General features: G+C 31.0%; 1 protein-coding gene across 1 annotated transcript; it reads right to left on the reverse strand.

Annotated features, from left to right (window-relative positions):
- Positions 1-14,388: 14,388 nt before the first annotated feature.
- LOC108469185 (phytosulfokines-like) lies at positions 14,389-15,268 on the reverse strand. Its single transcript, XM_017770079.2, has 2 exons — positions 14,866-15,268; positions 14,389-14,754 (listed from the first exon to the last, which is right to left on the reverse strand). Exons 1-2 carry the CDS (start codon positions 14,977-14,979, stop codon positions 14,641-14,643), a joined length of 228 nt encoding a protein of 75 aa, XP_017625568.1. The 5' UTR covers positions 14,980-15,268; the 3' UTR covers positions 14,389-14,640.
- Positions 15,269-24,132: the final 8,864 nt, after the last annotated feature.

Raw genomic sequence — 24,132 nt, forward strand, 5'->3', positions numbered from 1 at the left:
CTATTTCAGTTTTAAGGACTAAATTGAATAAAATACAAAACTTTAGGCATATTTGAAATAGGAAATTAAACTAGTTCATGCATAGTATTGGATGACATAAAAGTATTTGGTATTGATAGAATGAATTGAATAATTGTATTGTTAGAATTAAGTGACCCAAATTCTTATTTAAATAAAATACGATGGAAAATAAAATAAAAGTAAAATCCATATAGAACTAGACTTCTTTTATTTTATTTTAGAATAAGGTTTTAAACCTTATTAAACTCCATCTATTTTATATTGATTAGGATAAGGTGTTTCAATCCTACTAGAATATGGCTTTGCAAGCCTATAAATAGACATAGTCTATTCCTCTTGTATTTGAGTAAAAAAATTTTTCGACATAGTGAATTTTCTTCTCCTCTGCCCGTGGTTTTTTTCCCGAAAGGGTTTTCACGTAAAATTTATGTGTTCTTTATTTTTATTTATTTTATTCTATTTTATTTTTCACAAATTTGGTATCAGAGCTTCCGAGTTATTCATCTCGATCACGGTAATTGCGTCTTTGAAGTATGAAATTCATTGTTGGATCGCAACACCGATTTGCGTTGTGGCAAATTAAGATGCAAGCGGTTCTTGCAGATGGATCTAGAGGATGCCCTGCTAGGATAGATAAGATGCCTTCGACATTAATAGATGAAGAGAAGAAGCGTAAGGATCGAAAGGCATTAACACAATTACATCTGCATTTGTCCAATGAAATTTTGCGGGATGTCTTGAAGAGAAAACTCGCCATTGCATTATGGAAGAGGCTAGAACAAATATGTATGTCGAAAACTCTAACAAGCAAGTTGCATATGAAGCGGCGTCTTTATGCTCATTGTTTGGAGGAAGGTGCGTCATACACGAACACTTAACAGTGTTTAAAGAAATTCTCTCAAACTTGGAGGCCATGGAGGTTCAAGATGATAAGGAAGATCTAGGGTTGATTCGACTTTGTTCGTTGCCCGTCTTATTCAACCTTTAGAGACACGATTTTATATAGCCGCGAGTCTCTCACAGTTGATGAGGTTTATGATTCTTTAACCTCGTATGATAAGATGAAGCATCTTGTGGTTAAACCCAACTCTCGGGAGAGGGTCTCATTGTTCGTGGGAGACAAGACCGGAATGTTGATGATGATCGTGGTAGAACACAGGAACGGAATCCTCGTGGTAAATCTAAGGGTAGATCGAAATCTTCAAACAGAGGTAAAACTTGCAACTTCTGCAAGAAGAAAGGGCACATTAAATCTGAGTGCTATAAGCTACAAAATAAGATTAAAAGGAGGCTGCGAATCAAAAGGAAAACAAATGAAAATTCGGTGAAGTGATGTTGTAGAAGACTACAGTGATGGTGAACTTCTAGTTGCTTCATCAATGATTCTAAAGTGGCGAGGAGTGGATACTTGATTCAGGCTGCACCTTCCACATGAGTCCCAATCGGGATTGGTTTACAACTTATGAAACAGTATCTGAAGGTGTTGTTTTGATGGGAAATAATGCTTCATGTAAAATCGCAGGTGTTGGAACAATTAAAGTTAAGATGTTTGATGGAGTTGTCAGAACACTTAGTGACGTGCGGCATGTTCCAGAATTGAAAAGAAATTTAATTTCGTTGAGTACTCTTGATTCAAAAGTGCAGATACACAATTGAAAGTGGGGTTTTAAAGATTTCAAAGGGTCCCTTGTTGTGATGAAAGGGCAAAGAAAGATTGCCAAGTTATATGTTTCTGTGGTTCTCTCATTCTTGGTGATGCATTGCCGCTTCCTCTTCCTTGTCGATGATGATATTACTAAACTTTGGCATATCGCCTAGGGCATATGAGTGAGAATGGCATGGCGAATTAAGCAAAGAGGACTTCTTAATGGGCAAGGAATTTGCAAACTGAATTTCTGTGAGCCTTGTGTTTTGGGAAGCAAAGAGAGTTCGATTCACTAGAGGAATCCATAACACGAAGGAAACGTTGGAGTATATCCATTCGATCCGTGGGGCCGTCCAGAGTGCCTTCGAGAGGTGGAGCTAATTATATGCTAACCTTTATTGATGATTTTTCCGAGAAAAGTTTGGGCGTTCTTCCGAAGCGTAAAAGCGATGTGTTTTCCACATTTAAGTCTTGGAAAATTATGATTGAAAACAGACGGAAAAGCAGATAAAATACCTCCGCATGCACAATGGCTTAGAGTTCATTACGATGAGTTTAATAGATTGTGCAAGTCGGAAGGATCATGAGACACTTGACGATTCGTCATACTCCACAAAAAAACGGCGTTGCAGAACGAATGAACGAACGATCATGGAGAAGGTTCGATGTATGTTGTCAAATGCCAACTTACCAAGTCATTTTGGGCGAAGCGACCTCTCTTGCATGTTTTTGATCAACCGATCTCCATCCGTTGCCATTGAGAAAAGACTCCACAAGAGGTATGGTCCGTAATCCCGCTAATTATTCGATTTAAAGATTTTGGGTGTCTGCGTATGCTCATGTTGATAATGGAAAATTGGAACCGAGATCCATTAAATGCGTTTTCTTGGTTATAAAGTGGTGTAAAAGGCTATAAGTTATGGTGTCCTGAAAATAGAAAAGTTGTGATTAGCAGAGATGTTGTTTTGATGAAAGCGCTATGCTACCTAACTTATCTCTTAAAGACTCTTCCAATAAAGAAAACCAAAAGCGGTGGAGCATTAGATTAATACGTAATCAACTCCTCAAGCCAAGTACAAAATTGAGAATAGAGTTGCTTCTTCACCGCAATACTCTATCGCCAAAAACAGGACAAGAAGAGAAATTAAACCTCCAAAGAAGTATGCCGAGGTTGATCTAGTTGCTTATGCTTTAAATGTGGTGAAGATATAGATGCGAATCAAGAGCCATTTAATTATTCGAGGCGATTAGTGTGAAGACTCGTAAAAGTGGATGTTTGCTATGCAAGAGGAGATGGAATCACTCCGGAAAAAGCAGAACATGGGATCTTGTAAAACTTCCTAAAGGTAAAAAGGCATTCGTTGTAAATGGGTGCTTAAAAGAAAGAAGGGACTCAGGAGTTGAAGAACCCGGATATAAAGCAAGGCTTGTTGCAAAGGGTTCTGATCAAATTCGAGTGGACTTCACAGATGTGTTCTCTCCAGGTTGTTAAGCATAGTTCGATTCGAGCTTTGCTTGGTATTGTTGCCATGCATGATTTGGAGCTTGAGCAGTTAGATGTAAAAGCGCATTTTGCATAGAGAACTTGAGGAAGATATTTACATGCAACAACCAGAGGGTTTTATAGTCTCGAAAAAGAGGACTATGTTTGCTTGTGAAAAAGTCCCTTTACGGTTTGAAACATCACCAAGACAAGTGGTACAAGAGGTTTGATTCCTTTATGACTTCTCATGATTTCAAAAGAAGTAGTTTTGACAGTTGTGTCTACTTTAAGAAAAAGCAGTGATGGTTCTTTTGTGTATCTACTTCTTTATGTTGATGACATGTTGATAGCAAGAAAAGATAAAAGAGAGATAAGAAAGGTTAAAGCCCAACTAAGTGAAGAATTTGAGATGAAAGATTTAGGACCAGCAAAGAAGATACTTGGTATGGAGATTCTCGAGATAGAAAAGCAAGTAAATTGTACCTAAGTCGGAAGGGGTACATTGAGAAAGTTCTTTGCGTGTTCAATATGCGAGTGCTAAGCTGTTAGTACTCCTTTAGCGACCCATTTCGACTTTCATCGGCCTTATCTCCTCAATCGATAATGAGATTGAGTACATGTCACATGTTCCATACTCTAGTGCGAGAGGATCTCTCATGTATGCTATGGTTTGTTCACGTCCGATTTATCATATGCATCGGTGCGATTAGCGATACATGGTGAATCACGGTAAAGAACACCGGAAAGCGATTCGGTGGATTTTAAGATACTTACGAGGCACTACTAATGTTTGCTTACGATTTGGAAGAACTAAAGATGGAGTTATAGGGTATGTTGATGCTGATTTTGCTGGAGACCTTGATAGAAGAAGATCTCTCACAGTTACGTCTTTACAATCGGAGGTTGTGCAATTAGTTGGAAAGCCACTTTGCAAACTACATCGCTTTGTCTACCACTGAAGTCGAGTACATGGCGATTCTTGAGGCTTGTAAAGAAGCTATTTGGTTGAAGGGACTATTTAGTGAACTCAATGAAGACCTTCAAATCAGACAGATTTTGTGACAATCAGTGCCATCTTTCTTAAAAAGATCAAATGTTTCATGAGAGAACAAAACACATTGATATTCGGTATCATTTTGTTCGTGATATTATTGCTCGTGGTGATATTGTTGTGAGCAAAATTAGCACTCATGAAAATCCTGCAGATATGATGACTAAGTCACTTCCTATAACCAAGTTTGAGCATTGCTTAGACTTGGTTGGTGTTCATTGTTGAAGTTAAACCCTTAAGGGGTTTTTGGAAGAGGTGAAGAACTTGTTTATTGAAAGTTCGCGATGAAGAACTTGTTCATTGAGAATTTGTGTCAAGGTGGAGATTGTTAGAATTAAGTGACCCAAATTCTTATTTAAATAAAATACGATGGAAAATAAAATAAAAGTAAAATCCATATAGAACTAGACTTCTTTTATTTTATTTTAGAATAAGGTTTTAAACCTTATTAAACTCCATCTATTTTATATTGATTAGGATAAGGTGTTTCAATCCTACTAGAATATGGCTTTGCAAGCCTATAAATAGACATAGTCTATTCCTCTTGTATTTGAGTAAAAAAATTTTTCGACATAGTGAATTTTCTTCTCCTCTGCCCGTGGTTTTTTTCCCGAAAGGGTTTCCACGTAAAATTTATGTGTTCTTTATTTTTATTTATTTTATTCTATTTTATTTTTCACATGTATAGATCGGGAATTGAACCAAACTGGAGATAACCAAGGAAAAGCCAAAATTATCGATTAGTCCTTGCAAATTCAACTTGTTGGTTTATTTGACCAGGTAAGTTTATATGGTATGATTGTGTTTAAATTTTTGTGTATTTGAATTATGAATATGTGTATGTTTAGTTGAAATTTGGATTGTTTGTGATTTGGTACAAAATGTTAGGTATGGGCTAAATTGTAAAGAAAGGTAACATGAGATGAAAATTCTCGAGTGAACTTAATAAAGGTTTTGTGCACACTGATACGGATTGATTATCGATGATTATCGAGATCTAGCATTTTTTGCGGACTCGAAGATACATGTGACATAGGTTTAGCTTAGACTAGTAACTTGATGTTGTTTTAAAGGTTTAGTCTAGACTGATAACCTTAAATGTATATTTTTAGCTTGACCAAGCAATCGAATGTATCATTAAAGGTTTAGCTTGAACTGATTAATTGACACAAATACATATTTTCAGCTTAGACGAGCAATTGATATACCGGAGATACTTGTGACACAGGTTTAGCCTTGATTGGTAACATGATGTCAATTTAAAGGTTTAGCCTAGACGAGTAACTTGAAATGTATATATATTTTCATCTTGGATGAGCAATTGATATATCGAAGATACTTATGACACAAGTTTAGCCTAGACTGGTAACTTGATGTCAATTTAAAGGTTTAGCCTAGGCTAGTAACTTGACATTTGTATATATATATTTTCAGCTCGGACAACTAATTAATGTATCGAAGATACTTCTGACATAGGTTTAGCCGGGACTGGTAACCTAATGTCAACTTAAAGGTTTAGCTAGGACGAGTAACCTGACATGTGTATATATATTCAACTTGGATAATTGGTGTAGCAAGATACCTGTGTATGACATAAATTTGATATTCAAATGATTAAATATTGAATTGATTATGAATATGGTAATGAAAAGTTTATTTTAGCGGATTGAAATGATATATGTTTGAATTATCATTGATGTGATTATATGTTAAACTCACCTTATTGATATGTGTTATCATGTTTAGCAAATATTACCAAGTTAAGTAGCTTAGTGATTAGTTGTAATATGAGGTAAGTTTTTGTTTCATGCCTAAGAACTTACTAAGTATTCAACATGCTTATCCCATTGTTTTACCTTCTCTTTGTAGATTGTCACTTTGCAGAATGTGTCAAGCGAATCGCCTAGAATTTCAAACTATCCCATTTTTGAATCGGTAGCTTTTCAATTGTTTTAAGTTAGGAGTTGTGGCATGTATATAGGTGTCATGAAGTGTATGTATCTATATGTGAGTATGTATACTTGTCTAAGCTTGTTTTTACCATTACCTAGCATGTTTAAATTGAATTTTAAATGTTGTATTGACATATGGTTGAAATACATGATTTGACAATAGTTGATGCCTAGTTATAATGGCATATTTTTGGTTGATATTTTTGATAAATGTATGATGTTTTAAAGGGCATACTTTGAGATAGTGTATCAATGGTAAGGCTACGAATTATTAGATAAAATAACATTGAATTCTTTAGGTTTGAATGGTGAGTAATGTGATGATTCCCTTATTAAGGACATGAACCATGGTGCTTGAACTATTAGGCATGTGTTAGAATTGAGCGACCCGGATCCTTATTTAAATAAAATACAGTGGTAAAATAAAATAAAAGTAAAATCCATATAGAATTACACTTCTTTTATTTTATTTTAGAATAAGGTTTTTTAAACCTTATTAAACTCCATCTATTTGGTATTGATTAGAATAATGTGTTTCAATCTTACTACACTCCTATTAGAACATGGTTTTACAAGCCTATAAATAGACAAAGCCTACTCCTCCTGTAATCATTCGAATTCAACATAGTGAAATTTTTTCTCATTTGCTCGTGTTTTTTCTGAAAAAGTTTTCACGTAAAAATCTGTGTGTTCTTTATTTTTTTCTTTTATTTGTGATATATTGTCATTATCGACATTCTATTTTTTACAAATTGGTATCAGAGCTTTCGGGTTGTTTATCTCAATCACAGTAATGACATCTTTGATGAAATTTCACTGTTAGATCGCAACACCAGATTCGTGTTGTGACAGGTAAAAATGCAGACAGTTCTTGCACAGATAGACTCGGAGGAAACCCTGCTAGGGTTAGATAAGATGCTTTCGACATTGACAGGGGAAGAGAAGAAGCATAAGGATCAAAAGTCGTTAACACGATTACATCTGCATTTGTCTAATGAAGGTTTGCAGGATGTAATAAATGAGAAGACCGCCATTGCATTATGGAAGAGGCTAGAACAAATATGTATGTCGAAAACTCTAACCAGCAAGTTGCATATGAAGCAGCGTCTTTATGCTAATCGTTTGGAGGAATGTGCAATTATGCACAAATGCTTAACAGTGTTTAAAAAAATTCTCTCAAACTTGGAGGTCATAGAGGTTCAATATGATAAGGAAGATTTAAAGTTGATTCTACTTTGTTCATTGCCCTTGTCTTATTCAACCTTTAGAGATACGATTTTATATAGCCACGAGTCTCTCACAATTGATAAGGTTTATGAGTTTTTGACCTCGTATGATAAGATGAAGCATATTGTGGTTAAACTTGACTCTTAGGGAGAGGGTCTCATAGTTCGTGGGAGACAAGGCTGGAATGCTGATGATAATCGAGGAAGGACACGGGAATGGAATCCTCGTGGTAAATCTAAAGGTAGATGAAAGTCTTCAAATAGAGGTAAAACTTGTAACTTCTGCAAGAAGAAATGGCACATTAAATATGAGTGCTATAAGCTACAGAACAAGATGAAAAGGGAGGCTGCGAATCAAAAGGGAAAACAACTAAAAAAATCTGATGAAACTGATGTTGTAGAAGACTACAGCGATGGTGAACTTCTAGTCGTTTCTGTCAACATTTCTAAAGTAAGCAAGAAGTGAATCCTTAATTCGGACTACACCTTCCACATGAGTCCCAATCGAGATTGGTTTACCACTTACGAAACAGTGTCTGAAGGTGTTGTTTTGATGGGAAATAATGCTTCGTGTAAAATTGCAGGTGTTGGAATGATTAAAGTTAAAATATTTGACGGAGTTATCAAGACACTTAGTGACGTATGACATGTTCCAGAATTGAAGAGAATTTAATTTCGTTGAGTATCCTTGATTCAAAAGGTTACAAATACACAGCTGAAAGTGGGGTTTTGAATATTTCTAAAGGTTCCCTCATTGTGATGAAAGGACAGAGAAAGACTACCAAGTTATATGTTTTGTAAGGTTCTACTGTAACTGGTGGTGCAGTTGTCGCTTCCTCTTCCTTGTCAGATGATCATATTACTAAACTTTGGCATATGCCTCTAGGACATATATGAGTGAGAATGGCATGGCAGAATTGAGCAAAAGAGGACTTCTTGATAGGCAAGGAATTTGCAAACTGAAGTTCTGTGAACACTGCGTTTTTGGGAAGTAAAAGAGAGTTCGATTCACCAGAGGAATTCATAACACGAAGAAAACGTTGGATTATATTCATTCTGATTTGTGAGGGCCATCCAGCGTCCCTTCAAGAGTGGAGCTAATTATATGCTAACTTTTATTGATGATTTTTCCAGAAAAGTTTGGGCATTCTTCCTGAAGCAGAAAAGTAATGTGTTTTTCGCATTTAAGTCTTGAAAAACTATGATTGAAAAACAAACAGGAAAGTAAATAAAACACCTCCACATAGACAATGGCTTAGAGTTCTGTTCTGATGAATTTAATGAACTATGCAAGTCAAAAGAGATCGTGAAAAACTTGACAGTTTGTCATACTCCACACCAAAACAGTGTTGCAGAACGAATGAACAGAATGATCATGAAGAAAATTCGATGTATGTTGTTGAATGCTAACTTATTAAAGTTTTTTTGGGCCGAAGCAGCCTCTACTGCATGTTTTTTGATCAACTGATCTCCATCCATTGCCATTGAGAAAAAGACTCCACAAGAGGTATGGTCTGGTAATCCTGCTAATTATTCTGATTTAAAGATCTTTGGGTGTCCTGCGTATGTTCATGTTGATTATGAAAAATTGGAACCGAGATCCATTAAATGTGTTTTTCTTGGTTATAAAGCTGGTGTAAAATGAAGTTATGGTGTCCTAAAAATAGAAATGTTGTGATTAGCAGAGATGTTGTTTTTGATGAAACTGATATGCTACCTAACTTATCTCTTAAAGACTATTCCAATAAAGAACATAAAAAGTAGAAAGAGCTTCAGATTAATCTAGAATCTACAACAAAGTCGACTCCTCAAGCCAATACAAAAATTCAAAATAGATTTGCTTCTTCACCATAATACTCTATCACAAAAAATAGAACTAGAAGAGAAATTAAACCTCCAAAAAAGTATGCCAAGGCTGATCTAGTTGCTTATACTTTAAATGTGGCTGAAGATATAGATGCAAACCAAAAGGCATCTAATTATTCTGAGGCGGTTAGCTGTGAAGACTTAGAAAAGTAGATGTTTGCTATACAAGAGAAGATGGAATCACTCCATAAAAATAGAACATGGGATATTGTGAAACTTCTTAAAGGTAAAAAGGTTGTTCGTTGTAAATAGGTGTTTAAAAAGAAAGAAGGGACTCCAGGAGTTGAAGAACCCAGATATAAAGCAAGGTTTGTTATAAAGGGTTACAGTCAAATTCCAAGAGTAGACTTCACAGATGTGTTCTCCCCAATTGTGAAGTATAGTTCAGTTCGAGTTTTGCTTAGTATTGTGGCCATGTATGATTTGGAGCTTGAGCAGCTAGATGTAAAAACTGTATTTTTACATAGAAAATTTGAGGAGGATATTTACATGCAACAACCAGAGGGTTTTACAGTATCAGAAAAAAGAGGACTATGTTTGCTTACTGAAAAAGTCCCTTTACGGTTTGAAACAGTCACCAAAACAATGGTACAAGAGGTTTGATTCCTTTATGACTTCTCATAATTTCAAAAGAAGTAGCTTTGATAGTTATTTTACTTTAAGAAAAATAATGATGATTCTTTTGTGTATCTACTCCTTTATGTTGATGACATGTTGATAGCAATGAAAGATAAGTGAGAGATAATAAAGGTTAAAGCCCAACTAAATGAAGAATTTGAGATGAAAGATTTGGGACCAGCAAAGAAGATACTCAAATATAGAAAAGTAATTAAATTGTACCTAAGTCAAAAGGGGTACATTGAGAAAGTTCTTTTTAGGTTCAATATACAGAGTGTTAAACCTGTTAGTACTTTAGTAACCCATTTCAGACTTTCATCAGCTTTGTATCCACAATCAGATGATGAGATTGAGTACATATCACATGTTTCATATACTAGTGCAGTGGGATCTCTCACGTATACTATGATTTGTTCACGTCCAGATTTATCATATGATGTTAGTACAATTAGTAGATACATAGCGAATCCCGGTAAAGAACACTGGAAAGCAGCTTAGTGGATTTTAAGATACTTACGAGGTACTACGAATGTTTGCTTATAGTTTGGAAGAATTAGAGATGGGGTCATTGGGTATGTTGGTGCTGATTTTGCTGGAGACCTTGATAGAAGAAGATCTCTCATAGGTTATGTCTTTACAATCGGAGGTTGTGCAATCAGTTGAAAAGTAACTTTGCAAACTACAATCACTTTTTCTACCACTGAAGTTGAGTACATGACGATTATTGAGGCTTGTAAAGAAGTCATTTGGTTGAAGGGACTCTTCAGTGAACTCAATGAAGACCTTCAAATCAATTACAATATTTTGTGACAGTCAGAGTGTTATCTTCCTTACAAAAGATCAAATGTTTCATGAGAGAACAAAACACATTGATGTTCGGTATCATTTTGTTCATGATATTATTGCTCGTGGTGATATTGTTGTGAGAAAAATTAGTACTTATGAAAATCCTGCAGATATGGTGACTAAGTCACTTCCTATAACCAAGTTTGAGCATTGCTTAGACTTGGTTGGTGTTCATTGATAAGGCATAAAAGTAACATATTTTTAATCTCATTCTTGGTGCGTTTTTGGATAATTTATTATGTAAATTAGTGAATTTGATGCTCCTAATCCTTTAAATTCATGTTTTTATACTTAGGTCAACATAAGGAGTGAAAGAAGCAAAAAACAAGCCAAAATCGGACAAAAAGAGTTGTTTTTAGGATCCACACGGCCTGGGCATTTCCACACGGTCTAGGCACACGCCCATGTGCCATCCCATGTAAATTTTGCAACCTGCATCCCAGAGAATCGGAAAAACTTAATTTTTAGGCTTTCTGAGCATTCTAAAGTCTATAAATACCAATTAGAAGAAGATCTAAGGGGGCACTCAAAGAAGATTGACGAAAACACTCGAAGAACGCCATCAGAATCAACTCGGAAGCGGATCTCCATTAAGATCGAAGATCTCCTTTTAATTTCTTTTGAAGTTTTAATGTCTTGTGGTTATCCTAACTTTGATATATTTCTATTCAGGATTATGAACTAAATTCCCTAGATACTCAGGGAAGATGAAACCTATGATGAATCTTACTATTTGATTTCTGATTTACATGATAAATACTTGATTCTTGTTCTCAATTATGTATGCTTATTTCTTATTTTAATATTTCCAGAATATTAATTCATGTTTAATATGCTTATTTCAGTGGAGCAAAAGTCCATGTTTAAGAGTATATCTAGCACAATTGAGTGGAGTTGCATGCAATCCTATAAATAAGACGACATAAGTCTACTGGATTAGAGTCAAATCTAATAGGAGAATCCATAGATTGAGTTAATGCGACGATAGGGGTTTTAATTAGAAAGAAATTTCAATTAATCAACCTAGAGTCAGTTGTTCTTACTCTCGAAAGAGAGATTAGCATAACTTAGGAATTTCTACGGACCAAGACACAAGTGAATAAATCGTTTAATTCAGATTCAGAATAATAGGTGAAGTATAGTTGGATTCTTTCCTAGGTATTGTCTTTCTCATTGGTTATCTTTGATTATTTTCCTATTTCATTCTTTGTTGCATTCGTAGTTAAATTAGATTAGTAAATTTAGATTAAAAATAATCAATTCAATTCATCAACTAAATAATAGAAAAACGGTAATTACTAGTACTTTTAGTCCTCGTGGATACGATATTCCTTACTCACCATAACTATTCTATTGTTCGATAGGTGCGCTTGCCTTTGTCATAATTATAGTTAGTTTAATAACCATAATTCATTGTTGAAGTTAAACCCTTAAGGGGTTTTATGGAATAGGTGGAGAACTTGTTCGTTGAGTGTTCACGATGAAGAACTTGTTCATTGAGAATTCGTGTCAACGTGGAGATTGTTAGAATTAAGTATCCTAAATCCTTATTTAAATAAAATACAATGGTAAAATAAAATAAAAATAAAATCCATATAGAACTACACTTCTTTTATTTTATTTTAGAATAAGGTTTTTTAAATCTTATTAAACTCCATCTATTTGATATTGATTAGAATAAGGTGTTTCAATCTTACTACACTCCTATTAGAATATGGTTTTACAAGTCTATAAATAGACATAGCATACTCATCTTGTAATCATTTGAATCCGACATAGTAAATTTTCTTCTCCTCTGCCTGTGGTTTTTTCCCAAAAGGATTTCCATGTAAAAATCTATGTTATTTATTTTTTCTTTCTCTTTTTTTTTGCGATATATTGTCATTACCGACATTCTATTTTTTACAGCATGTTTGAATATGAATTTAGCATGGATAAGTTTGGTGTTTGGTAGGTTTGTTTGGAAGACATTTGGATAATTTGTAATTGTTGAACTTATTTTGAATTGATCTTGTTTTGAATTGGTAAATGACATGTTTTAGTAGGAAATGTATGTATTTGGCATGCTCTTGAGTGATCAAATGGAACGGCCTTTGATAGGTTTAGTTGAGAGTTCTGAAATAGGTACCAAATAATTCATTTTTACCAAAAATAGAGTCTACGTCCCGACGAGCAATATTTATCTTCGAAACGTTGATCAACAATGAGTCACGTTGCGACATCGAGTGGCTTGAGATCACAACGTGACAAAATGTTTGGCGACGTCACGATGAGGGGGATGTGACGTCACGACATGGACCCTAAATTTTTAAAATTTTATAATTTGGACAAAAATATAGGTTCGAAAAATGGGTTTGGACAAAAAAATAAGGTCCATTTAAAAAATGGGTCGGGTCTCGAGTAAGACATTTTTGGCCTGAGCTCTACCCGGCCCAGCCCGACCCGAATTTACTAAAGGACAATTTTTTTTGATTTTTTTAATATTATTTTCTTGTTATTTTCTTCCTATTTTGCTATAATTTTACTATTATGTTGCTACTATTTTGTTGTTATTGTTTGGATATTGTATAAAACTTATTTTATTATTAATTTTGTTATTATTTTAAAGACATTTGTTAATTTCATTATTATTTTAGAGACATTTGCTTGTTAAGTTGTATCTATCTTAGTGTTATTTAAATATACATATTTTTTAAAATTTATTTTCAATTTGTTGGGAAATATTTATTTTGATGTTTTTAATATTTTTGATATATTATATATATTTTAAAATTATATAAAAAATAATATAAAATTAATATGGGCGGGCCGGGTCGAGCTCGAGTTTTTTAACATTTTTATCCGGGTAGAGCTTGGGTAAAATTTTAGGCCCATTTTTTGGGCTGGGCCCAAGCTTAGGAAACAGGCCTAAATTTTTAGTCGAGCCCGGCCCAGCCCGACACATGCTCACCTCTAATTGAAGTTCAGATTTGATTATTTAACATATTGTTTAACATATTATGTTTGGAATGATTACTATATGTATGATTGACGGTAGTTGCTCTGAAAATGAAATGCAACATCCTGTAACTCGAACCCAACAATCGGATCAGGTGAGAGTTGTTGCAACTTTCATTACATTTGTTATTTTAAACAAACAAGAAACTTAAGGTAACAATACCTCTTTTTTTTTTTTTTTTGAGTTAAATTTTACCCTCAATATTTAAAAAAAAGAGTTCAATTGTTAGCTTTTCAATGGAAATTCTAACTAAAATGTTAAATTCTTAAATAGGACAACCCGTATGGCAACCCACATGTACTCCATACTAATTTTATGATCTTTTAGTGTTTTTAATTTTTATATATTTTAATACTTTTATAAATTTTAAATAATTTAATGACATGTCATATAATACTTTCTACTATGCAGGTTGTTATGTCAAATTGTTACAAAATTAATGTTTTAATTAGTATTTCCTTTAAAAAATCATTTAACATTTTATAAAATGTCAAAACACAAATTTAACTAAAAAAAAGTGCGAAATTCAGCTGTTACCAGCCCTGTATTAGCATATTAGTTTTGCCATCTTGAAATACATCTTCAAACAAAGGAAAATAGCCAAATAATTTAAGGAAAAAAAGATAAAATGTGGTATTAGAAAAAAAATGAAGAAGAAGAAGAAGAAGAAGCAAACTTACAATTAAAAAGACATACCAAATATATAATTTATTTATGTTTAAGATTATAAAATTTTCAAAACAATCCAAAACTTAAAATCACAAATGGAAGAAACAAACACCATGACAAAAGTAGGAAAAAGAAAAAAAAAGCCTCTGATTGATTATGTTATTAAATTAAATCATAATCAACAACAACAAGCATATACATACATACATACATATATATATATGTAGTGGATTGATGGCTAAAGAAAAAACAAGAAATTTGAAGCTCATGGATTGTGGTTTTGAGTATAGATATAGTCAGTATGAGCAGCAAGAGTTCTTCTCATCAGACACTCTTCTTCTGCAACTCCTTCACAGCTATCTTCAACTTCAACAACACCCTATAAGAACAAAAAAGTTAAAACCCAGAAAAGCAAATATCAAATATAAGTTGAAATAGAGGATATGAATGGAGAAAGAAATGAAAGTGATGAATTGAAATTTTAAGTAACCTGAGCTTGTTGTTGTTGGGTATTTGCAGGGAAAGGTGGACCAGTGCGAGCTGCAGAGGATAGAGTGGAAACAAAGAGGGTTAGGATGAAAACGGTGGCCAGTAATTTAGCCATAGCTTTGCTTTAATGAATAGAAATAGCAGAGCCAAAAGGGTGTCGCAAGATATGATATGGGAAGAAGACAGTGGTGGTGATGCTGGTGGTGGTGGTTAATATATAGAGGTAAGATGGGATTGGGGAGGGAAGACTTGGAATTAAATAATAAGTAGTTTCTTTTTTTCCTCTTTTAAGAAACAAGAATATGCTTTGGAATTGTTTTCTCTTAATGTTTATGTTTGCAGAAAGCTCTGTTTTTGGTATGTTATTTATAGCATAACTTAACCAAACTTGCCTTGGTTGAAGGGAAAATAAAAGAATGACCTGGGGTTATTATATGTATAAGGTGCAAGAAAATAATTAAGGATTAAATATGCTAAATTATTAGTAAGTTTAAGTTTTAGTCATTTTATTTTAAAAAGTTACAAAATAATTATTGAATTATTCGAAAACTATTCAAAAGTTTTTATTTGTCACTAGGCTATTAAGGTTTTTTTTTTTTTTTGACTAGCAAGCTTCAAGTAACGATTTGGCAATCAGTACAAAGGATTAATAGTCATCGGCAAGTAGAAGAACATATCTAAGATCCTAGTCGATCAATGTTAAATATTAAAGAAAAAAGTTATTTGAATTTTGGTTCGTAAAATCATGACATTCAAAGTTATTTTATGAAAAAACTGAATGCAAAACAAAAGAGAAATGAAAGTTTTCAATTAATGTGGGCAATGTGAACAAAAAATATCATACAATAGTCATTTTAACAACACAATGATATAAATGAAAATTTTCGAATAGTTCAACAACCATTTTATAACTTTTTGAAGTTGAGTGACCAAAATGTAAACTTACTAATAGTTTAATAATCTTAAGTGTAGTTTACCCATAATTAAAAGGTTAAATGCTCAAATTGGAGCCTAACCTTCCTTTAGGGGCTGCTTAGATAAGAACTAAACCTTTCTAGATAGTAATGATATTCTAATATGTACAAAAGTGATTAAATGAAGGTCAAACTTTTCGAAATGATCAAATAATAGTCAAACCTTTTTGAAAGTACTCAAATAGAAGTTTCTCAAATGTCGTATATCATGTTACAAATTATATTATTATTATTATTATTTATTTCAATCAATATATGATTTAATTATTATGTGTTTTATTCTAGACACATCAATATTTACTTAATTTTACTACAAACTGAATTGAAAGTGCTTGAAAAACCTTTATTTCCAACACTTTTTCTAAAGATTAAGTCATGCTCCTTAATATCAACATTTAATCTAATTAAATAATAATCTAAATATGATATTAGCATGTAAATGCTTTAAATATATATATTAAAATTTATAAAAGTATAAATATCTTAAACATGATTATCACACATTTTCATCTATGCTTATATTATACAGTTTTTAAGAAATTATAACTCAAAAAATATATAAACACGATATTAATAATTAAAATAGTATTTATAATATGATTATGGACCACGTTGTTTTAGTTAATAGAATTTTATGGGGTTTATTAAAGCACTAAAATTTGTTTTGACTTGGTACTGAATTCACTTTTTATATGGTAGATTAAAAAATGAATACTATATCTCTGATTTTTAATTATTTTATTTTATTTTAAATATATGATTAAAGAGTACGTGATTGTGACATCTTATACATCCATTTATAAAATTTAAAATTTTGTGTTAAAAATCAATAAAAAAGTGTCATGTGTCATCACTCAATTGACTAATGTGTTACATCAGCAATTTGTCGGTGGACAACAAAAGATTTTAATGTGACTGATTTGAACAATTATTTTATCTGAAGTGATTAAATTGAGACCAAAGTAGATCATTTGTATGTTACATGTACAGTTTGTGGATAAACACCAAGTTACATCAGACTTATTTGGGACCCTTAGTAAGATAACAAACTACGCGTAGAAAATTATGTTATGGCTCAATTAGGGGTAGACAAAACCTGATTCGATTTTAAAAATTAAAAAAAATTTAAATTTCGAATTAATCGAATCGAGTTGAATTTTAAAATTCGAATAACTCGAACAATTTGAATAAAAAATTAGTATAAATACTCTTTTGGTCCCTGGCAACTTTGAAAATGAACAAATTGGTCTCTCTCTCAACAAAAATTATAAAATATTTCAAAATAATTTTCAAAAATTCAAAATATTTATAAAATTTTAAAATTTATATACTTTTTAAAATTATAAAATTCTAAAAATTTTAAAAATATATAAAGAAAGTTAAATTTTAAAATTTTCTAAGACAATAATTTTGAAGACCTAAATACGTTAATTAATGATTTAAGTTTCTCATATTAAAGTTTTTTTTGAAACAGGTTTCAAATATATATGGTTTCAAATTTATGTACTCTAACATAGAATTAGTTATCTTGTAACAATATTTTAATTTAATATATTTAGTTTTTTAATTTAACTTGAACAATTTCACTCGATTCGACTTGACTCAAATTTCATTTAATTGGACTTAATTCGAAATAAATTCAAATCAAGTTAAGATGGTAAAACAAAACTCATAAACTCGATTAACTCGAAAATTTTTCACTCAATTCGATCAAACGCTCGCCCCTGAACTCAACTACTTATTCTCCTTAATTCGATACACTTCGGCGTCAAATCTTAGAAACCTTTTTGATTAATCATATTAACCTTTTTGATTAATCTTATTCCTCCAAAACACGACTTTACATTTGAAAATCTGCCATAACTCACAGAAAGCCTTCCATTCCTTTTTTAGACCTCTAAAACTATTATGTACAGCTCTTAACTGATATTATTTTATTACCAAGAAGGAACAAATTCCAACCATTGCTATTGTCCACACGAACATGCACGAAAGTCTCAAAAGACCTATAATTATAGTTTGCTGACTTTTATATTCTATTTTCTTAACTTTGGGATGGAATGTTAACTGCTTTACTTTTATCAAAATCATTAATTAACATGCATCAAATTATCTAGAAGACCATAGAAAATCATGACAACCTAAATTCTTCCAACAAATCTAGAAGTATATATATTACATCTTAAAAAACATTTCGACTGAAAATTATTAACGTTGATTGAGTTTTAATTTAATTAATATAAATATTGTTGTGTATTAAGGAGGATATAGGTTTGAGTGCGCTAAAGTATATCATTATCTTATTTATCAAAAATAGTAAATATGATAATAACTTATAATAAAATTATTACAAAAACTGAAAATTATTAGAAGTTGATAAATTACATTCACTCAGTTTGATAAATACATTGAAGAATGTATATAGCTTCACTTAAACAATCCCCTCTTTATAGTATCACTCATCTCTCTATTTAGAATTTTTTATATTTTCTAAATACATATGCAAAATTGTCAACTTTGAAATCCAACTTGTGCAACAACATAATTATATACAAGAAATATATATATATATTTTTAATTTTGAATCTTTTCAAAATATTTAAATTATAAATTGATGTCATTCTTGTGTAATCCATTACATAAGTATTCATAGAAATATTCCAATATGTGAATATATTTTAGAAAAAAAAAAGGAAAATATAGAGGAAAACTAGTCAAAGACGTAAGATGAATCAATAAATTTTGATGTTTCACCATTTGATTTGTCTTAAGCCAACAGAATGATGCATAAATTAAGGTTTTATCCAACCTTTAATGTTCACATGTCACTAAAGGATAAATGTTTTGTAAGTACATAGATTATTCAAAGATTACAAAAAGTCCCATAATATATTATTAAGTATATGTACTTGACTTTTTTTTTAATGTGGTATTTGTATTATTTTTTGTAAAAGTTATATATGTTGGTACTTGAAAGCAACAGTGTGAACTTTTAATGTTTAATTTAAGTTTTAGAGTTGATTTGATGGAGATTCATAATTTACTAATAATATTAATAATTAATTTTCATCAAATCAACTCTAAAACTCAAAAAAAAAATCACAACATTCATATTGTATTTAACAAATTAAATACAAAATTAAACAAGTTCAAAATTAATATTATTCTTTTAAATAGATTATAAAAATTCAAACATAATAATATTAGCAATTAAATCTCACTAAACCAACCTAAAACTCAAATTAAACACTAAGAAGTTAATACCATTAATCGTGAGTACCAAAATGTATCATTTTGTCAAATATATATAGATATCACATTGAAACAAAAAAAACACAAATATTACATTAAAAAATATCAAACTCAAATACTAAATGATATATTAAACCTATATGCTAATTCATTTAATTATAGAGGTTGTGTTCCTTCTAGATTATGAATACATTCAGGTTGAAAATGTTGTATTAATTAATATAAATATAAATAGATAAATAGATAGTTTATTTGGAGTAGAACTGTTACAATAAACGCCGATAATTGCAATAGAACAATGGCAAAGTAATAAGAAATACATAGATTTTACGTGGAAACTCTTTCAGGAAAAAATCATGAGCAGATGAGGAGAAATTCACTAAAAGAGTTTCGACTACATCTATTTAATGGTACAGACCATGCCGTACAAGTAGAATCCGTATAGAACTATACTATTTCTATTTGACATTGATTGCCCCACAGATCACCTTATTTTTTCACTATATTTTATTTCTTTAACAAATGATAAGATTTGGATTACATAACTCTAACAATAACAAATGATTTCATTTATAATTAAAATCAGATTGACTATATAAAATGGTTGGTATGTGTGTATATATAATTTCATATCTAAGAAATGGGAGAAACAAAATAATAAATCAAACAAGAAAAATGGAAAATAATGAGAGGAAAAGTAAACGAGAAATTGGAGATGACATATACGGAAAGGAATATATATATAACACTAAAAAAGATTTAATTTTCCTTTAGTCCCTATACTCCTTGGACTTTTAAAAATTAATCTCTCTACTTGTCGATTTTTTTAAAAATTAAAGTTCAATTAATAATGTTGTCGATTAGATTCCGTTAAACTTAAACATGTGCCATCATGATATTCAAAGGTTTGATGTAAAATTGGAATCATTTAGAATTTAATTTATCAATCAGAAAAATTTGAAAGAGTAGATGAATCGAGAGAAGAATTAGACGAATTCGATGCTTGAATTAGTAAGCAAGGGTTTAGACTTAGACAAATAGCTGGAAATTCCATTGATTGACATTCTAACTTAAGATTCCTTATAGTTTCCTTTCATCACATGGTGATCAACTCCCTGCTATATATATATACACGCATATTCATAAATAAATTAAAGTCAAATTCTGTGCAAGATAGCTAAAGGTGTTATTTATGACTCTTTGTCTTGTAAGCCATTTTGACAGCTTTTTACTTGTTAATAGTCTAATGAAAACGATAGTGTTAAAAACCATGTTGCGGCTTTTTCAACTCAGCTCTCTGTCGTAATAAACCAAACACAAAATCTCTGCCTTCAATTATTAGAGTAGCGTTATACAACTGGTAGCTACCGATGTTGTCTGGGCTCCATAAATGAAAGAAATTACCAACCAAAAGTCAGCCCCATAATGGTAACCCATATTTTATGTCAACATTGTACATATCATGGGCTCCATAAGAACGATGAAGTATGGACCAACATAAAAATATAGTCCAACAAAAAAAAATACACTTTTTGAGAGTAAAATTTTTAAGGTAAACACAAGCAGGTATGCTGCAAATGCACCAGGCTTTAGTGTGTTCTTTGATAGGTTCTGGTTTAAGTGATATTGGAAATTAACTTATATTTGAATTATTTGATAATTAGTTGTATATATATATATATATATATATCTCCTTACTGCAAATGTTTCTTTCAAACATGAAATTGTCGGTGGGAACTAATGCCATTTGTGTCTGTTTTAGTTAGCCGCTAGCCGTACGGCAGCTGCAACCTATGAAAGATCCTATCTTCCACATCTTGAAAGTGATGTCTTCGAAGGTTTTATGAAAACATGTATCTAGTTTGAGTTTTATCGTATAGAAATGTTATGAGTGAATTTTCTTTTAGTTTATTTTGGATTTAGGTTTAATCATGTATGAGTCTTATTGATATTTTATTTTTGTTTAAGTCTGAATATATTTTGGTCTTTAATCTATTGTGTTTTATATTGAGTTGATTTCAATTTTAATTAATTGAATTAGTTTAATAAAAATAAATTGGTTTACTCGGATTTTCAATTTATTCAATGTAAACAATCCATTTCGATGATTTATTTTAGTTGTAAATTTATAAATAAAATAAATCAATTAATTTTAATTAATAAACCCTAAACACATTCATTTCCAATCTCAAATAATCAAATATCACTATACTAATATAAAATTCAACCCAACCTAACTCAACTCAACTCAACTCAACTCAAAAATTAAACCCAATATCTAAGTAACCCACTAAAATATTAAAAGGGTAAATACGTGGATGAAATTGTAAAATATAACTAAAACACATGGATGAAATTGTAACCACATAAGTATCTATTACATTGATAATTTAGATCAATAGATTAAAGAAAATTAACACTATGTTTTTAAAAACATGGGATCCAAGGTGCTCATATGATAAGTAAACATAAGTTTGTAATTTAATCTATGTGTTTTAAATATGGTACATATTAAATCTAAACTAGTATTTAATGTCTAAATTGACGATTAAAATGAAGAACGGTTCTAATTGATACAATATCATAATACTTTAAAGACTTAATTAAAACATTTAAAATCCATGTGATAATTCAAAATATTTAGTGAAATTAACTCGTTTTTATTTTCAAAACTACAATTTCTTCCATTAAAACTAAAACAAAAGTACAATAATTAAAAAAAGTGCATGATTGAGGCATGATTGAGGTTTGGAAATACTACATCAAATATAAGTCAAAATTCAAAAAGTGGAATGTGTATAATACATTTCGGAATATGAACAAAGGGCTTCTTATTTTTTTAATTACAATAATTCGAATTTTATTATTTATTACAAGCCCTAAATTAAGTAATTAATTTAAAAGAAGCTATCTATTTATATAAAATAATATCAGAGGATCTTAACATTTCAAAACTTTAATTTTATTAGTTTTTTTTTAATAATCTCATTATAAGTTTTAATTTTGACATAATGTTTAAAACTATTTATAGCCCCTCTTCAACCCATAGACAAGAGGATAATACGCGCATTCAAATCCATGTCTTCATGTATTAGCAATAATATTCATACCAATCAAATTAAAACTCAATCGACAACTTCAATATTATTATTAAGTAAATAGTGAAACAACTTTTATTATTATTACCAAAACTTTATTTTATATTCTATTAGATATGTGTATCACTCATTTACTGAAAAACGTGATGTGAAGACAAATCATAGCAATAAAACATAAAATCAAACAATAATCTATGTGGGGTTTAACTTTGACATAAAATTCACTCTACTTTGAGTCCCACCAACATTATTACATAGAAATTCCAAACCGACTTTGAAGGACATTGAACTCTAATGTCTTACTCTCCCTTATTAGATATCGATGTTTCGAGTTACACCACAAGTTTTTGGTGCCTTACATGCATACCCTATCTTTATCTTAATTTTTGTCGCATACTTTTTAATAATTTTTTAAATAATTCATAATTCGACCCTCAGAATATTTGAATCTAAAATAAAATAGACGTAAATAGATTCAAACTCAAAATTACTAAAAATTGAAACTAAAATCAAACTCAAAATAATTTAAAATTTTTAAAATATAAATTAACTCGATTCTATTGATTCAATTCAAAATCAACTTTTGAGATATCTAACGTTTAGATTCAATTATTATTAAATGAGTGAAGGTAAACTTTTTTATGTAATTATTTTTATAAAAAGCAAAATTATGAACTCGATTTTTATTCAATGGTAAACTTACATTATGGAGCTTTGGAGGCCAACCATTGGTTCGGCCGATCATTAACAGACTGGGCTAGCGGTTTTATAAAGGGTTGTTGAAACAAAGGGCCCATGCCCGATTGATAAAAGAGGTATTTATTTGTTATTTAAGTTCTTTTTTCCATATTCAAATACAAATGATTTACGAAAGTTTATTTTTTTATCTAATTAATAAGTAGATACTATTTATACTTAGATATTATAATTATTAAACTTTATTTTTATTAAATAAATATTTAGATACTACTTTATCTTAGTTTATCAAATTAAACTAAAAACATTATTAAATTTATCATTAATAATTATAAATCTTATAAAAGAAATCAAATTAAAAACATTTTGAAAAACTTTAGGGGCTAAACACAAATTTATCTTTTTAAACACTAATTATAATATTAAAATAAAAATTCCAAAACTCAAAGGAACCTACAAAATTTTGAAATCCAGTCTATCTTGATTTATCATTTTAGTACTTCCATATATCAAGTCAATTATTCAAAAAGAAACTTAAAGTTGTTAATCATCAATCAAAGTACCCCAAGAAATGTAAAGCTTTCCAAATAAAGGTTATGCAGAATTTGGTCATTAATATGGTGTTTTCTCTGTCTTCATTGCCTACCTTGGAACGACCTGGGTCGTCGGTTCCGTCTGAGTTAGAAAGAGTTACTAAAGGAGTGAAGGATAAAAAGAATAATGAGATTGATCTTGGAGACTAAGTTATGGAGGAGACGTATGCCTGGAAAGAGTCATTCAAGGAAAAGTTAATGGTTAATTTTGATTAGAAATTTGGCAGAGACACTATGTTGTTGGATGATGATGAGTTTGAATTATTTGAAGATGATGTTGTTGAAACCATCTTTTTTTTCAAAATTTTAATTTTAATGAAAAATGGACGAGGGTCGATTGTTTGAAAATAAAACATGGAGTCGCCACCGATTTTTTTGTTTTGGTGAGCTCGGATCACCTAAGAATTTGGTCATTTTAATAAAACATTTTTGGTTTACTAAAACAATGGTTCTGGTCTACTAAAATATGAGAAAATGGGCTCGGGAGTCGGTTACGTATGAGGAAGGATTAGCACCCTCACTACGCCCAAAATTGGTACCAAATCGATTAAATATTGTCCGCATGTCTAAAATTAAAAATGTTTTTGAAATGTGGTTCTTTTTTAATAACATTGAACAACCCGAGTTGGTTGCTAAAAATCTTCTTGTTTCAACG

This window comes from Gossypium arboreum, chromosome 2 (assembly GCF_025698485.1).
Source record: "Gossypium arboreum isolate Shixiya-1 chromosome 2, ASM2569848v2, whole genome shotgun sequence".
NCBI lineage: Eukaryota > Viridiplantae > Streptophyta > Magnoliopsida > Malvales > Malvaceae > Gossypium > Gossypium arboreum.

Coding starts and splice junctions, on each gene's coding strand:
- LOC108469185 (XM_017770079.2), bottom strand. CDS start 14,979: ATGGCTAAATTACTGGCCACCGTTTTCATCCTAACCCTCTTTGTTTCC. Junction 14,755..14,865: donor CCCAACAACAACAAGCTCAG/GTTACTTAAAAT, acceptor TTGTTCTTATAG/GGTGTTGTTGAAGTTGAAGA.